We start from the raw sequence: 15,496 nt of genomic DNA on the forward strand, positions 1-15,496 counted from the left end.
TATTTGAATCAACCGGAAAGTTTCTTTTTATTATCGTGTTTCACGCCTTTCTTTTTGTAGCTACTATTCACTATTCTACTCTTTCTCTACAACTTTTGCTTATCCAGATTGAAATTTGAATAAATTTTTTTTGTCTTTCTGAAATATATGTCGATAGAGTGTCAAGTAAGAACAAAAAAACAAAAACAAAAAAAAACCAAAACAAAAACAAACAAACAAAAACAAAAAGTAGCGAATAAATTTATCTGCCAGCCCTGTTTTGTGTGTATGTATATATATATATATATATATTCTTTATTTAAAGCAGCAGAAAATTCAACAAACCTGTTACTCTGAGTTCCCCGTTACCGATGAACGGCAACGGGAAACTCAGAGCAACAGGTTTTGTTGAATTTTCTGCTGCTTTAAATAAAGCATATTACTCTACCACTGGTATTTGAGTACTCTTTTTTCCACCTTGTTTCACATTTATGTGTTTACTCCGATATATATATATATATATATATATATATATATATATATATATATATGTTTGTGAGCATATGTATATGCATACATACGTATATGTATGTATATATTGATGATTCTAAAATATTGTTATATTGAAACATATGTAGAATATGTTTTTGGATATTTTGGGGTTATTTTGTTGATGCGCTTCCTCTTATACATGTTCCGGTTCCATTTATACTTATTCTTATTGGTATATCTTTTACTCTTTTAATTTTAATTTGTATTCCTTATCTAATTGTAATACAAATAGAATCACCCAAGCATCTTTTTAATTTTTATACTCCATTTTATTGACTTCTTAATTAATTAATTTAACATATATGTATATAAACGTCTTCTGAGAGGGCGCGCCAGATGTAAATGCGTGTGGTAAAAACGTTAGCACACCGGGTGCAATGCTTAGCGGTATTCCGTCTGCCGTTACATAGTGAGTTCAAATTCCGCCGAGGTCGACTTTACCTTTCATCCTTTCGGGGTCTATTAAATAAGTACCAGTTACGCACTGGGGTCGATGTAATCGACTTAATACCTATGTCTGTCCTTGTTTGTCCCCTCTATGTTTAGCCCCTTGTGGGTAATAAAGAAATAGGTATTTTTTGTTTCCAATCTTCAGTGAAAAAACCCCAGCTATAGTGGTGGTGGTGGTGTTGGTGGGTGGCGCTACTGTTACCTTACTTGGGAAGCAGATGTTGGCTGGCTGCAGGAAGATCATCCAACCGTGAAAAAGAAAATCTGCTTCAATAAACTCACTCCGACCCATACAAGCATCTAAAAGAGCACGTTAAAACGAAGACAAAGTCGACGACGGCGACAATGATGATGATGATGATGATTATTATTATTATTATTATATTATTATTATTATTATTATTATTATTATTATTATTATTATCCTTACCATTCTCTTGCTTCCATTTTTTTTTGCCAGGTATCCAGTTGACATTCTTTAGCTGTTTCAACATACGTTTGGAAAAAGTCGAAGACAAGTTCTGCGACGGTCAAGCCCAGCCTGATCCCAGTTACCACGAATGTACGCGTAAAGAATGTCCGGCACGGTAAGTATAGGAACATACAACCGCACGCACGCACGCTTACACACATATACACGCACACACACACATACACACGCACACACATTGGATTCGGTACTTGCATACAAACAGTATTCTGCTAACATATTAAGTCTTCAATGTTGTTCATTTTACTGTGGGATCTCTATGTGATCATACCTAGCCATTTTTGGCGCTCTACGGATGAATGTGCCTTGAATTCTTAAGAGTCCTCGTCACAAAATCATATTTATGATTTATGTATGTCTATCTATCTATCTATCTATCTATCTATCTATCTATCTATCTATCTATCTATCTATCTATCTATCTATCTATCTATCTATCTATCTATCTATCTATCTATCTATCTATCTATCTATCTATCTATCTATCTATCTATCAACGGGTGTTGACAGCAAATGGATCTTTTTTTTATTTTTTATTTTATTTATTTATTTTTTTTGGTTTTTTTTTGTTCTTTTCTTCCCTTTTACGATCCCTCTTGATCGAAAACCTACGCCACCCCCTTTTTTTCTTTTGTTTTTTGTTTTTTTTCATCCCCAAAAGAAAAGCTCTACCTTGTAACTTGTCCCATCTGTGTGCAGCCCTGTGTGGCCAATAAAGAAACTTATCTACCTATATATCTATCTATCTATCTACCTATGTATGTATGTATGTATGTATGTATGTATGTATGTATGTATGTATATATGTATGTATGTATGTATGTAGTATGTATGTATGTATGTATGTATGTATCTATCTATCTATCTATCTATCTATCTATCTACTATCTATCTATCTATCTATCTATCTATATACATAGAAACTGTCATGATATTAGCTTTTATTTTCAATTCAAAATTGGTTTCTCTAATAATTTTATAACATATATAATGTATGTCCTGAAGTTATTACAGTTTCATCATTCAAAACTCTGCCTGAGTTTTTATTCTTATCTATTAAACCAATTTCCTGTTTCTTTCGAATACTTTCCATTTAAACTTGATGAAATATCAATTTTAATTTCTAGAAAAATTGATTTTCCTGACATTTGCAGCAATGTTATTTCGTCTCAAAGGTATTTAACAAAATATAAAATAATATATTCTAACTTCGGTGTTAGTCTAATTTATGGTCTAACTCACAAGCTAAGAAGTGTAATGAAATTGAAATGAAAAGAAAAATCATAAAACTGAAAAAAGGGAAAAAAGAAATGATGACTAGGTGGTACTTCTGTAGATATAAACCATCAAGTTCAAAACGTAAAACAAGACTGTGCTAAATTGAAACCCGTAAAACGAAATAGCTGTGTAATACTTATTCAAATTGATAAATGACAAAGCAAATGAATGTTTCGACCAGGTGAGGCTGGGCATCTCTATTTAACAAGGCTCTTTGTGGCTTTTAATATAGTCATATAATATATAACATATATATCTTACATATATATCAGTGAAGGCGCATGGCTCAGTGGTTAGAGCGTCGAGCTTACAATCGTGTGTTCTTGAGCAAGGCACTTTATTTCACGTTGCTCCAGTTCACTCAGCTGTAGAAATGAGTTGCGACGTCACAGGTACCAAGCTGTATCGACCTTTGTCTTTCCCTTGGATAACACTGGTGGCGTAGAGAGGGGAGGCTGGTATGCATGGGCGACTGCTGGTCTTCCATAAACAACCTTGCCCGGACTTGTATCTAGGAGGGTAACTTTCTAGGTGCAATCCCATGGTCATTCATGACCGAAGGGGGTCTTTATATCTTACACCTAATAAAATGAAATGTGTGTCTCGTCAGTCATGCTCATAAAAGAAGAGAAAAACAAGCGGGGTTAGACCTAGTGACAGTGAGAAACGAGAACTGTAGGCGAACTGTAGTAAAGAGATTTGCACTGAAAACGCTGGTATTTTAATCAAAATAATACTGAAAATTTTTATCGTAAATTGTAGTTCGTTTAACATTTTCACACATAAATATATATAGGAAATTAAATATTCTTTTCTACTCTAGGCATAAGGTCCGAAATTTTTCGGGAGGGGGCTAGTCGATTAGATCGACCCCGGTACGCAGGTGGTACTTAATTTGTCGACCCCGAAAGGATGAAAGGCAAAGTCAACCTCAGCGGAATTTGAACTCAAAACGTAGCGGCAGACGAAATACCTATTTCTTTATTACCCACAAGGGGTTAAACATAGAGGGGACAAACAAGGACAGACAACCGGATTAAGACGATTATATCGACCCCAGTGCGTAACTGGTACTTAATTTATCGACCCCGAAAGTCAAAGTTGACCTCGGCGCAATTTGAACTCACAACGTAAAGACAAACAAAATACCTATTTCTTTACTACCCACAAGGGGCTAAACACAGAGGGAACAAACAAGGACAGACATAGGTATTAAGTCGATTACATCGACCCCAGTTCGTAACTGGTACTTAATTTATCGACCCCGAAAGGATGAAAAGCAAAGTCGACCTCAGCGGAATTTGAACTCAAAACGTAGCGGCAGACGAAATACCTATTTCTTTATTACCCACAAGGGGTTAAACATAGAGGGGGCAAACAAGGACAGACAACCGGATTAAGACGATTATATCGACCCCAGTGCGTAACTGGTACTTCATTTATCGACCCCGAAAGTCAAAGTTGACCTCGGCGCAATTTGAACTCACAACGTAAAGACAAACAAAATACCTATTTCTTTACTACCCACAAGGGGCTAAACACAGAGGGAACAAACAAGGACAGACATAGGTATTAAGTCGATTACATCGACCCCAGTTCGTAACTGGTACTTAATTTATCGACCCCGAAAGGATGAAAAGCAAAGTCGACCTCAGCGGAATTTGAACTCAAAACGTAGCGGCAGACGAAATACCTATTTCTTTATTACCCACAAGGGGTTAAACATAGAGGGGGCAAACAAGGACAGACAACCGGATTAAGACGATTATATCGACCCCAGTGCGTAACTGGTACTTCATTTATCGACCCCGAAAGTCAAAGTTGACCTCGGCGCAATTTGAACTCACAACGTAAAGACAAACAAAATACGGCTAAGCATTTCGCCCGGCTTGCTAACGTCTCTGCCAGATAGCCGTCTTATCCTTTCTACTATAGGCACACGGCCTGTATTTGCGGGGAGGGGACTAGTCGATTACATCGATCCCAGTATTTCACTGGTACTTCATTTAGTTACCTCGAAAGGATGAAAGGCAAAGTCGACCTCGATGGTACTTGAACTCAGAACGTAGCGACGGTCGAAATACCGCTAAGCATTTTGACCATCGCGCTTGCCATTCATGCTGCCTTCATGAAATTAAATATTACACTTCATTGTTTTCAAGATATTATTGTTCACATAGCGTATATGTATGTATGTATGTATGTATGTATGTATGTATGTATGTATGTATGTATGTATGTATGTATGTATGTATGTATGTATATATGTATCTATCTATCTATCTATCTATCTATCTATCTATCTATCTATCTATCTATCTATCTATCTACATATAAATATAAATATTTATGAAAAAGAACGAAAATGCTACTTTTTAAAAATTAAGTATATTTAAATTTCTTTATATAAATATATTAAACAAATGCTTTTGTTTTACATGTTTCGGTTGTTTAATAACCTTATCAAAAATATGTACTTAAATGAAATATGTAGAGAAAAAAGTTATCAATAAAATTATTAAAACAAACGTTCATAGTGTACTTTTATCTTTCTGCAAGAGCACGTGGTACTTTACTTCAATTTTCGTGGCATTACAACTGGTAACTCCAGTTGCTGTCTGTGATGGTAAATTAAATAGTGTGGTGGAAACTGTTTTGAGAAGGAGAGGTCGCAGTAGTCAAATAAGCAGCAGCAACAATAATAATAGTCATCGTCGTAAAGTTATCCCACTTAAAGTTTTCACAGAAATGGAATTATTCGATCCCTCATCTTTATTAATAATACACACACACACACACACATACACACACACACACACACACACACACACACACACAGAGTTTCAGTGTTCCGAGCTTAAAGAATACAGACTCAGTCGATACTTTCTTATGAAATGCAATTCCTTGCTAATGCGTTCATTTTGGCCAGCATATTGTCTTTGAATTTGTATAATGGAAAAGTTGTGAATTTCGGATATTCATTGGATGCACATCTGTCTATATGTTCGCTGACAGATATTTTCCTCTATTCCGGAATTCTAATCAGGGATTTGTTCACCGCCATCGTCTGACGTAGGCTGTGCTTCTTTCTGTGTCCAATATATTGCTATTTGCATCCTGAGCATGTAATGAAGTATATCAAATTCTCCGATGCACATAAAAAATTAGTTTTTTATGGTAAAAGTTTGTTTTTATGGTAAAATCAGAATAGTGATTAGAACAAGGTCAAAACTTTACCATAAAAACTAACTTCAGATGTGCATCGGAGAATTTGATTTACTTAATTACATGCTCGTAAAGCAAACCGCAATATATTGGACACACAAAAAACAGCCTACGTCAGAGGATGGTGGTGCACAAATCCCAAATTAGAATTCCGGAATAGAGGAAAATTTCTGTCAGCGAACACATGGACAGATGTGCATCCAATAAATATCCGAAATTCACAACTTTTTCATTATTGAAATTCAAAGACAATATGCTGACCGAAATGAACGCATTAGTATGGAAATGCATTTCATAAGAAAGTATCAACTGAGTCTGAATTCTTCAAGCTCGGAACACTGAAACTATATGTATATATATATATATATATATATATATATATATATATATATATATTATATATATATATATATATATATATATATATATATATATAAACAAGTCAAATTGCGATAAAATAAATTATTATCGCTGGTATTTCTAGCACAAGCCATATATTTTTCATATATCAGTACATTAAGGCGAAATATGTGCTAGAAACACAGAAGCTAGATAAATTTAGTGAAATGAAGATAAAAACATTTACTAACTCGGTTCCTCTTAGACTGCAGTTTCGTTCTTTTCAGCAATAAAGATAATTTATTTGCTCAGGGAGAATTCATCGGTAAGAGCCCTGTTGTTCTGAGATCCCAACTCACTAGAAGCATGTGCTTCTAATGATTTGCTCTCTCTAACTAATCAGATCACTGCGCAGACTCATATATATATATATACACATACATATATATATATATGTATAACTTTACGACGATGACCATTATTATTGCTGCTGCTGCTTACAGTTTTGACCATATTACTTAATTTACCATCACAGACAACAACTGGAGTCACCACTAGTAATGCCACGAAAATTGAAGTAAATTACCACGTGCTCTTGCAGGAAAAAGAAAAGTACACTATGAACGTTTATTTTTGATAATTATATTAATAACTTCTTTCTCTACATATTTTATTTAAGTACATATTTTTGATAAGGTTTTTAAACAACCGAAACATATTAAAAAAAACATTTGTTTAATGTATTTATATAAAGAAATTTACATTACCTAATTTTTAAAAAGTAGCATTTTCGGTCTTCTTTTTCATAAATATCTACTTACTCGTGTGTTACCTCTACATTTTAATATATATATATTACAGACACATCAATGTCTGTGAATTCGATAGGTGGCGACTCTGGGCAGATGTAGTGGTCTTATATATTTTTTTTTACCATGAGAGAAAATTTTCTCTACGGTAACTTCAGTGAATTTGTCTTTTAGTTGTTGAAATTTGTCACAAAAATATTTCAATTAACCTAAAGTTTGCACACACAGACACAGACACACAGACACACAGACACACAGACACACACACACACATACACACACACACACACACACCACACACACACACACACACACACACACAAACACATACAGATCAAATCCAAACTACCTTATCAGTTTTGTAAAGCTATAGATAAGAATTTTCCCCAAAATTCCAGATACCATTCCATTATCAATTCACACCGAATTAGGATAGGTTTTTTCAAACACCAAAAACTTTTCACAAATCATCTCGTCGCATAACTTTAAGTTGTTAAATACAAATCTACTTAATGAAAATAGTAACATTGATATTATTAACGCTAACCAATCTTTGAACAATAATAACAACAATATTAATATTTCTGGGAAGCACTCCGTCGGTTACGACGATGAGGGTTCCGGTTGATCCTATCAACGGAACAGCCTGCTCGTGAAATTAACGTGTAAGTGGCTGAGCAATCCACAGACACGTGTACCCTTAACGTAGTTCTCGTGGATATTCAGCGTGACACAGAGAGTGACAAGGCCGGCCCTTTGAAATACAGGTACAACAGAAACAGGAAGTAAGAGTGAGAGAAAGTTGTGGTGAAAGAGTACAGCAGGGATCACTACCATCCCCTGCCGGAGCCTCGTGGAGCTCTTTTAGGTGTTTTCGCTCAATAAACACTCACAATGCCCGGTCTGGGAATCGAAACCGCGATCCTATGACTGCGAGTCCGCTGCCCTAACCCCTGGGCCATTGCGCCTCCACTAATATAAATTCGAATCGAATTCGTTTCCTTGGCAGTCATTCTAAGGCTAGAAACTCTGTTTATCAATGTAAAATTAATTCCGGTTCTGATGTGTTTTTTTTAATATAGGTTGCTCTTCGTTTCAGTTGTCGAAAAGAATATTTAATCATTATTCTACACTTAGACATATAAATAAACGCAACAATACTGGGCTTAGTAAATTAATTCATTCTCCAAAGTAACATAATAAACAATACGTTTTGGAATGGAAAATTCTGTCGAGATCTTTCCTGTATGACAAAGGCAAATATTTTTGTCAGCTATGTAACGAAGAGCTATTTTCATCCTTTTCCCGAAGAATACTCCTGTAAACGCGTTTAAAGAATCCGTTTATCATTGTAAACATTGGCAAAAACATACCTTTATTTCCTATAAGTAATTTCTCCCAATCTATAAAATTCGACCTTTAACTGTCTTCTTACATTTCATTTCCACTACATTTATCTATTTCCTCGCTTTTAAACTTTATTCCCACTTATCAATCGCATTATAATTTTCCACTCTTAATTTTCTGTTAATGTATTTCTTTCTCCTCCTTTTCTTTCTCCAATTTAAATTTGACGCTAAATGGTTTAAAAATATAACTTGCTAGCGTTCTCCTTACATCATGTACGCTGTAATCACATTCGGTTAAAATGGCTTATTGATATGTTTTCTTTCTTTTTTCCCTGACGAGGAGATTGCATTGTTTTACATCATTTTTATTCCCTCCAGAATAATTTCAATGCATTTTTCGAAACATATATTGAAAATATATATGATTTGAATAACACCTGCGTTTGACTACATTTCTTAATTTATCCATGTTATACAAAAACAATTTACTTAACACTGGAATTTCTACCTTCATAAGTAGGCTGTAATATCTTTGGCCCTTATGTGAATTTTTATTACTCTGGTAGGTATTCATTTATTTCTTCCCTTGATATTTGTATACATTGAAAAAATATACATACATTTATATACTGTATTTAGTACTAGACAGTTAAGTAGCTATACATAAAATTTGACTGAAATTTATGGTCGTGCGTCTGCCCGAATTGGATGTGCATGGAGGCATGTTAGCATTCATATGCGGGCTTGATTCTAGTCTGCTTAAGCACATCATTTTTCAGTCAATTGTTTGAATAATGTCGCTTTAATCGGATTATATATATTATAATTATTATGTATTATTATATAGTTATTATTGTTTTGCAGCTGGGTAGTCGGCCTCTGGAGCGAATGCTCAAGAAGCTGCGATGTCGGTGAGCAAGTTCGTTCGGTTCGCTGTTGGAGAATGTTGGCGCCGGGTTTCGATAGCAGTGTTCATGTGTACCTTTGTAACACGGCAGTAAGACCTGCATCCAGTCGGAAATGTAACAACCAACCGTGCGGTCCTCAATGGGAAATGTCGACATGGTCAACGGTAACTAAACGTTTAATTTCGTTAATTTTTCCCTGGCTCTTAAAAAAAAAATTAATTCATCAACACGAATATATTTTACTGTCTTCTGTACATTCTGATTTCTCTTTGCTTCTTCTTTGGCCAGTGTTCTTCTCTCTGTGGTTATGGAATTCAAAGACGCCATGTTCGATGTAACTCAGGCAATGAAATACATTGTAATAGATCTACGAAACCGACAACACACCAATCCTGCTTCCACCCTCCTTGTGTCCACAGTTGGAAAGTGAAGAAATGGTCGAAGGTAACGGCAAAATTCTTCACAATTTTTGTTTTAGAACAGCAAATTTCAGAGGAGTCTGTTCTACTCGTTTTCTGAAATTTGTTCTGTCAGTTTGATAGACAATCTGGTCAGCCATTTTGATAGACGCTGTTCTACAAATTCCAGTGGGGAGTCTAGTCTATCGATAGACCAGGGTAGAATTTGAAATCAGAACGGAAACAGTCATAAATAAATACGACGACGACAACAACAACAGCAATAGTAATCCTTTCTACTATAGGCACAAAACCTGAAATTTTGGGGAAGAGGGTAGAATTTGCGGTGATTAATAGAAACATTATTATTACAGACGCAGAAGTAGACATTTTGTGAGAAATCAGCAAGATTGAGTTTACAGACATGATTAATGGAGAACCACTACCAAAGTTTTCGTACAAAAATGTCAACATAATCATGATATATAACGTTGCTCTTAGACAGTTAATAAGAAGCACTCCGTCGGTTGCGACGACGAGGGTCCCAGCTGATACGATCAGCGGAATAGCTTGCTCGTGAAATTAACGTGTAAGTGGCTGAGCACTCCAAAAACACGTGTACCCGAGGAGATTCAGCGTGACGCAGAGTGTGACAAGGCTGGCCCTTTGAAATACAGGTACTACTCATTTTTGTCAGCTGAGTGAACTGGAGCAACGTGAAATACAGTGTCTTGCTCAAGGACACAATGCGTTGCCGGGAATTGAACTCATGACCTTACGATCATAAGCCGAATGTTCCTAACCACTAAGCCACGCGCCTTCACAGACTGATAATAAGAAATAAGGGCAATGATCAAACAACCTTAAATAATCTCATCTATTCCACTGTTAACTGCTCAACTAGGCATTAAGATGACACAGATAAAGAGCAGACGTGTCAATAAACCTGTCAAGCGGAAAGTAGTTATATAGAAAGAGATTGAATCTCAGCAAGTAGACGTATCAGTTCTCGATGAACTTGCTGGAGGAGTAAATATTAAGACGGGAAAAAGCTAGAAAAAATCAAGCAAAAATGTAATATCAAAGATTTTATAAACCTTCCAGCAACTAAGGAACCGATGAAACAGCGAATACAGTTGAAAGCCCAACAACTTGGAAGATATGATAAAAGAATTAAATTTTATCGTCAAAACAAAATATTCAGGGCGGATGAAAAGAACTTTTATAGGGAAATTGGTAAAAAGTAAGATAGAAGTAAAAGAGCCACTTAAGGCTGAGGAAGTGGAAGAGTTCTGGAAAAAAGATCTAGAAACGAACAAGAGTATAATGCTGAAGCTGACTGGGCAGAACGTGAGGGAGAGTCTGGATGAAGAGCAGAAACGGGGGACGATGTGAATAGAAGAGCTAAGATGAAGCACACGAAAACCTCGCTGCATTTTTTAACTGATGTCGTTCAGAACCCAAAAGCACATACCTGACTGGCTGACCGAAGGAACTACATACATACAAGCAAAAACTAAAGACAGCAACAGCCCAAAGAACTACCGATCAATAACATGTCTCAACATCTCTTACAAGATCCTCACATCCATATTAACTGAAAGACTGTTTGCTTTCCTTGAACAGAACTCTATTCTTCTACAAGTTCAAAAAGGTTGTAAACGAAATTCTTCTGGGTGCAAAGACCAATTTTCCATAAACAGAATGATTGTAGAGAATTGCCGGAGCAAAAGCAAGAACCTGAGTATGGCATAACAACTGTTGAAGAGTTTAGCAGAGTTTAGCAATGACATCGGGATGGCTTTTGGCCACGGTAAGTATGCTAAAGCGACTTTTGTAAGAGGCAAGCTGAGACAAACAGCTTCCATTAAATTAGATACCGATGCTACCATCAAGGAACTTGACCCACAAGAAAGTTATAAATCCCTGGGAATAAATGGAGATGGTATACATCATGCTATTATGAAGGGAAAAATACGAAAGGGGCACTATAGGAGAATAAGACTTGTACTGAAGACTAAACTCAGCTCAAAGAATCGCATCGATGCCATTAACGCTCTGGCACTTCCAGGAGTCCAGTACAGTTTTGACACCATTAACTGGAATCCTACAGATCTCCAAAGCCTGGACACGAAGACAAGAACATGTAAGAAAATGTACCATCGAAAAGCAGACGTTGACCGGCTGACCCTACCTAGAAGCATTGGGAGAAGAGAAATGATGTAATTAGAACTCCGCTATAGGAGTGAACAGGTCCTTATATAGTACAGAAGACTGGATGCTGTGTGATTTGTGTGCGAACATGAAAGTGGCAAATTGTCGCATTCTGTTGTTAAGGAGGTTTATAAATTCGCAAAGGAAGTTGACATTAATCCTGAATTAGATGAAAGAACCTGAAACCATTGTCACCAAGCAAGCAAAGCGAATCAAGAAGACTGCAAAAAAGAACGGGCAGAAGAAAATTGAGGAGCGGTGGAGCCAGAAGCCCCTGCATGGTCAGTATATTCTTCGAAGTCAAAATGACGAAGATTATTGTGATGACGACGACGATGACGACGACGATGACGACGACGATGACGACGACGATGATGTGATAATGATGACAACGATGACCACGACGATGATGAAGACCATGATGAAGATGATGGTGCTTCTACTTTGGTTGAAGTTGCTATTGCTGCTGTTGTGAAAACGTGTGTGCGTGGAACTTTGAGCGCTGAATCAATATTGTTACAGTGGAATCATCTTTGCGTTTTGTTTTTGATTTTTTCCAGTGCAACGGTCCGTGTGGCCGAGGTGTTCAGCATCGGGACGTGATATGCGTTGACCGAAATGGAATTAGAAGCGACATCAGATCCTGCGATAAAAACACCAAACCACAAACGGTGCAAGGCTGTGGCTTTGCACCATATTGTCCATCGATGTGGGTGCCACAGGCTTATGACACGGTGAGTAAGATTTTAATTTTATTTATGCAGAAAATAAGGTAGAGGAGATTTTTATCATTTTATTCAGAAATTTAGGGAGCACAAGCTTTTGATACATTAAATAGGGGTGGCTGTGTGGTAAGAAGCTTGCTTAGTGCCTCATTGTAGGGACCTTGAGAGCAAAAGAAATATTGGTAAGAGGTTTATTGCCTCAAATTGTAAGTTCACAAAAGAACAATGTTTTAGAGAAGCAAAGATCGGCGACGGGTGTCTTTTGCCTTCTCTCATTAATACCATCCGGTTCATCATTCATCTCATCTCATTAATGTCTTTGTCCAGCCCGCAGCTTCTTCATCTGTGTACGGCTTTTCATAGCCAATTTAATGAAATGAAACAAAGAAGTTTGCTTCCCAACCTCCACTACGTGGCATTTTGGGCGGGTGACCAAAGCCCTGTGAGTGGCTAAGCGGTGGGCTGAGGGTTGCGAGGCAAAAAGAGTAAGCGGGTGCGAATATACCGCTGGTACTGTCCCACAATCCCACAATCCAATATCTGTGGACTTCTTTGCAAATCATTGGCGGGTCTCAAATGTCACGTTTGACATAAGCATTATGGCTGACAAAGAAAAAGTAGGTTGCTAAACCCTTATACATCGAAACCGACGGGAGAGTCCATCATATGTATGTGTGTATGTGTATGTGTGGGTGTGTGTGTGTATCACCGTGATCACCGTGACCGACCAGGCTATCGGATGTTGCTACACATCGCTGGTCACAATGCACTTCGCATTGTTTTAGCCTTCAAATGACGCCACTCCGCTGGCTAAGTGAGCAGGCCGACATAAGAAAGAGGGAGAGAAAGTTGTGACGAAAGTGTACAGCAGGGATCGCTACCAGTCCCTGCCAGAGCCTCGTGGAGCTTTTGGGTGTTTTCGCTCAATAAACACTTACAATGCCTGGTCTGGGAATCGAAACCGCGGTGGTTCGGCAACAGAGACTGATAGAATAAGTAACAGGCTTAAACAATAGTAAGCACCGGGGTCGATTCGTTCGACTAAAATTCTTCAATACGGTGCTGCAGTGTGGCCATAGCACCGTCTGAAACAAATAAGAGATGAAACATATATAAGATATTACCGCAAGCTTAAGATACCGAAAATAAATGAAATCATAGAAAGTAGGGTTGCACGGAGCTTATAAATACTTTGGATAAATTAATCCGTATTGAAAACTGAGAGCCACAAGCCTCGATAACGTGGAGTAAATAGAATTTAATGGAATGTGTGACACCACAAAATGTATGCATTGTATATGTTCTGGAATGCACTCGCAAAATGATACATACTTGTGTAACTGTGGCTAATAACAGGTAATGTTACATAAATGCAATAATTATAATTAATTAAATTTCAGAGCTCTTCTGCGAAACAATAAAATAAAATACACAAATTCAGAACATAAGCATTTATTGAATTAAGATGAAACAAAATAAGACAAATTACACTTTTGTATATCTGCCAGAAATGTATGCTATTAACAATACTTGTACTGTTTAACTATTCAAGTAAATTTATCTGAAAGTACTAAGAGTTACGAAAGTATGTTACCAACATTTACTGTCAAATGTCGTGTGACACATATTCTAGTTGGTGTCTATTACCCAAGGGAGATAAATCCGATGAGATCAGATTTATCTCCCTTAGAGGGATGCGCAAACAGAGAGTGGATGGCAAGGGCCCCAGTACTTGACTAGTACAATATTTTCTCTAACTTCAGAAGGATGAAGGGTAGAGTTGACTTCAATGGGGTTTGAACTCAGAACATAAAGAGCCAGAAGAAATACTGCGAGGCATTTTACTCCGACGATTCTAACAGCTCGCCTCGCAACATTAACGTCTGTCTGTCTGTCTGTCTGTCTGTCTGTCTGTCTATCTATCTATCTATCTATCTATCTATCTATCTCTATGTATGTATGCATGTATGTATGTATGTATGTATGTATGTATGTATGTATGTATGTATGTATGTATGTATGTATGTATGTATGCATGTATGTATGTATGTATCTATCTGTCTATATGTTTGTCTGTCTGTCTCTCTTTCTGTCTGTCTATCTGTCTATCAATTTATCTCTCTATCTACATCTCCCTATCTGCTCTATCTAGTGTAGAATAGACGTTCTATTCTCTCCTATATTACAGAACAAATCAAACCCAGGCGACATCACATTTATCCCGAAACATATTTCTCTTTTCAGTGCTCAGCTTCTTGTGGCCAAGGAATTGTAACCAGGAAAGTAGTTTGCGGACGCGTGGTTCGAAACAGTTTCCAGTTGCAATCAGATGCACACTGTCGCCATAAACCTCGACCAACAAGCACAACCACCTGCACCGCCAAACCGTGCCTCTCCAGTTGGTATGTCACAGAATGGTCAAAGGTAAGTTTGATGAGATTCGACCAAAGACAAAAGTTCTTTTAATCTTTAATCATCTTTTCATATTCTTTTACTCGTGTCAGTCACTGGATTGCGGTCATACTGGGGCACTGCCTAGGAGTTGTTAGTCGAACAAATCGACATCAGTACTTATTCGATCTAAATCTGGTACACATTTTATCGGTCCCTGCTTGCCGAGCAGCTACAGAGTACAGGGACATAACCAAACCAACATGATTGTATATAAAAAGTATGAATACAAAAACAATGTGTGCACTGCATGTACAATATATATAATAAGATACACACACACACATATATATATATGATATATGATAGATATATATATATATAGGATA

The 15,496-nt window shown here is 36.9% G+C and overlaps 1 protein-coding gene across 1 annotated transcript in view; it reads left to right on the forward strand.

Annotated features, from left to right (window-relative positions):
• The window catches only part of LOC115230805 (ADAMTS-like protein 2), a 29,500-nt gene extending 14,303 nt beyond the window's left edge, over nt 1-15,197 (forward strand). The window contains exons 3-7 of the mRNA XM_029800932.2: nt 1,442-1,568; nt 9,336-9,543; nt 9,668-9,823; nt 12,552-12,725; nt 14,961-15,197. Coding sequence (XP_029656792.2) covers nt 1,442-1,568; nt 9,336-9,543; nt 9,668-9,823; nt 12,552-12,725; nt 14,961-15,182 — 887 coding nt within the window. The 3' untranslated portion in view covers nt 15,183-15,197. The remainder of the gene's footprint in view (nt 1-1,441; nt 1,569-9,335; nt 9,544-9,667; nt 9,824-12,551; nt 12,726-14,960) is intronic.
• Nucleotides 15,198-15,496: the final 299 nt, after the last annotated feature.

Source organism: Octopus sinensis, unplaced genomic scaffold (assembly GCF_006345805.1).
Source record: "Octopus sinensis unplaced genomic scaffold, ASM634580v1 Contig16420, whole genome shotgun sequence".
Taxonomy (NCBI): domain Eukaryota; kingdom Metazoa; phylum Mollusca; class Cephalopoda; order Octopoda; family Octopodidae; genus Octopus; species Octopus sinensis.